The sequence below is a fragment of the Erigeron canadensis genome, chromosome 6 (assembly GCF_010389155.1).
Source record: "Erigeron canadensis isolate Cc75 chromosome 6, C_canadensis_v1, whole genome shotgun sequence".
Taxonomy (NCBI): domain Eukaryota; kingdom Viridiplantae; phylum Streptophyta; class Magnoliopsida; order Asterales; family Asteraceae; genus Erigeron; species Erigeron canadensis.
In genome coordinates, this window is record NC_057766.1 from 30,032,495 (window position 1) to 30,035,397 (window position 2,903).

Sequence of the window (2,903 nt, forward strand, 5' to 3'; positions counted from 1 at the left end):
TCATTATTTCGTTTACGGTATATATTATATAATTTTTCGACATATTATAGATAAGCGCTGATTTTACAACCTGTTAATTGTTTGTTTAAATCTTTCAGCTAGTTACTAGTTTTTTTATCATTACTTTACTATTATTTCTCTTATATACTATTACTTTACCAAAAGTTTTCTGATTTAATTTTTGATATTATATGATATTAATGTGAATTAACTCCTCCTGTTACTATTAATATTGTGGGTTAAAATTTCTATTAATTACTTGTAGAGTTTTTAGTTTACGCTGTCTCTTGCAAATGGTTACGTGAGGTCATGTCCTTCTGTTTCGGGGGCGGCCAGGCATAGGGGGTTAATGCTAGAGTAAAGAGAACCTTTAGGCTTAGATTAGGGAGCTGGAATGTAGGTACCCTTAAGGGAAAGCTTTTAGAACTAGAAGACGCTTTGGCTAGGTGTAAAACAGACATTGCTTGTTTTCAGGAAACTAAGTGGACAGGTAAAAGCACTAGAGATGGGAATGGATTTAAGCTTTGGTATTCTGGAGCGCCTAAGTCGATTAACGGAGTAGGGATCATTATGACAGATCGACTTAAAGACTTTGTAGTTCACGTGGAAAGACACGGGGATAGGTTGATGTTGGTGAGATTAGTGATACAAGAGGAGACAATAAACGTGATCAGCGCGTATGCCCCCCAGGCGGGTCGGAGTGAGGGAGAGAAGAAGAGTTATTGGGACTCACTGGATGAGCTTGTGAGGAGTTGCCCCGACGACCAAAGCCTAGTTTTAGGAGGAGACTTAAACGGGCATATAGGAGTACAGTCAGACGGATACCCGGGTGTACGTGGGGGTTTAGGATTTGGACGGAGGAATGAAGAGGGACGCATGATATTGGATTTCGCTACTGCGCATGAACTGGTTATAGCAAACTCGTTCTTCCAAAAGAGGAAATCATAGCTGATAACCTTCCAGAGCGGCGCAATGAAACGCAGATTGACTACTTCCTGATGCGTAAAGGTGACTTCAGGGCTTGTAAAGATTGCAAGGTCCTCCCTAAAGAGGGTTGCCACTCCCAACATAAACTGTTGATTTTGGATTTATTCTTGAGTAGACGAGCAACCAAGTTAGAGAAGGTTGTAAAGCCAAGAATCCTTTGGAAAAACCTTATGGGTGAAGCAGCAGAGACGTTTAGATCGATGACCAGCACGAGGTTCGCATTAGAGATCCAAAACGGCCCGCATATGGATGCTGATGAGTTGTGGACACACTTGGCAAAGGGTATGAAGGAGACGGCAAAGGCGGTACTAAGGGAAACAAGAGGGACAGGTAGTCAGCGTAAAGGGGGTAGAGAATCTTGGTGGATCAGTGAAGAGGTCCAGACCAAGGTTGCCACAAAACTTAGTTGCTTTAAAGAGCTTATCAGGAGCAAGCAATACGGGACAAATGAGGACTGGTCCTTGGCTAGGCAGAGATACTACAAAGCCAAGAAAGAAGCAAAGAATATTGTAGCTATAGCAAAAGAAAGAGCGTACGAAGAACTGTATAGGAAACTAGACACCAAGGAAGGCAAAAACGATATATTCAGAATTGCTAAAGCAAGGGAGAGAAAACGTAGGGATTTAGGAGACGTCATCTATATTAAGGATGAAAGCGGACGGAGCATTGTGAAAGTGGAAGACATAAGGAAAAGATGGGAAGAGTACTTCGCCATCATGTTTAATAGGAGAGAGTCAAGGCGAAGTGAAGGAGGAATCGATCACGGTACCCATTCAGACATTTGTTGTTATGACGACGATACTCCGAGGATCAGCCAAGAGGAAGTAAGGTTCGCTCTAAAGAAGATGGGGAGAAACAAAGCAACAGGTCCAGACCAGATTCCTATCGAGGCATGGAGATGTTTGGGAGACGTGGGGATAAGCTTGCTGACAAGCCTTTTCAACAAGATTTGGACAAGTGCAAAAATGCCAGAAGAATGGAGACTTAGCGAGGTCATACCTATCTATAAGAACAAGGGGGACGTGCAGAGTTGTAGCAACTATAGGGGCATTAAATTCCTAAGTCATACCATGAAGCTATAGGAGGGAGTGATAGAGATGAGGCTTAGAAGGGTTACGAAGGTGGCAGAGAACCAATTCGGTTTTATGCCAGGTAGGTCGACGATGGAGGCTATTCACATCACCAGAAGCCTTGTGGAGAAGTATAGGGAAAGACAAAAGGCGCTACATTGTGCCTTCCTAGATTTGGAAAAGGCATACGATAGTGTACCACGACAGCTGATTTGGAGGACGCTACAAGCGAAAGGAGTTACCGGGAGATACATTAGGATTATTAGGGATATGTACGATAGGGCGAGGACCAGTGTCCGAACCCCTGTGGGGAACATTGAACTTTTCTCGGTAGAAATGGGCCTACACCAGGGTTCGGCGCTTAGCCCGTACCTTTTTATGTTGATCTTAGACGAGCTGTCCAGTGGTCTACAAGAGGAACTACCGTGGTGTATGATATTTGCCGATGACATTGCGCTTATTACGAGATCGACGGAGGAACTAAACCAGAGGCTAGAGAAATGGAGAGAAGCCCTTGAAGACCATGGTTTGTTCGTGAGTCGAGAGAAGACAGAATACCTTAGATGTGACTTCGATAAGCAGAAGATCAGACAAAATGGGGATGAGGATATTAGCATTAGGGGACGGATATTGCGTCCGAAAGAGTCTTTTAGATACTTAGGATCGGTGATACACAAATCGGGGGGGGATAAACGAAGATGTGACACATCGAATCCAAGCTGGATGGATGAAGTGGCGAGCAGCTTCTAGAGTCATGTGCGACAAGAGGATCCCGCTAAAGCTGAAAGGGAAGTTTTATAGAGTGGCTATTAGACCGGCTATGTTATACGGGTCAGAATGTTGGGC

The 2,903-nt window shown here is 43.8% G+C and overlaps 1 protein-coding gene across 1 annotated transcript; it reads left to right on the forward strand.

Moving 5' to 3' along the window:
- Positions 1–998: 998 nt before the first annotated feature.
- Positions 999–2,069, forward strand: LOC122604669. The gene has a single exon (XM_043777540.1). The coding sequence runs from the start codon at positions 999–1,001 to the stop codon at positions 2,067–2,069; it is 1,071 nt and encodes a 356-aa protein (XP_043633475.1).
- Positions 2,070–2,903: the final 834 nt, after the last annotated feature.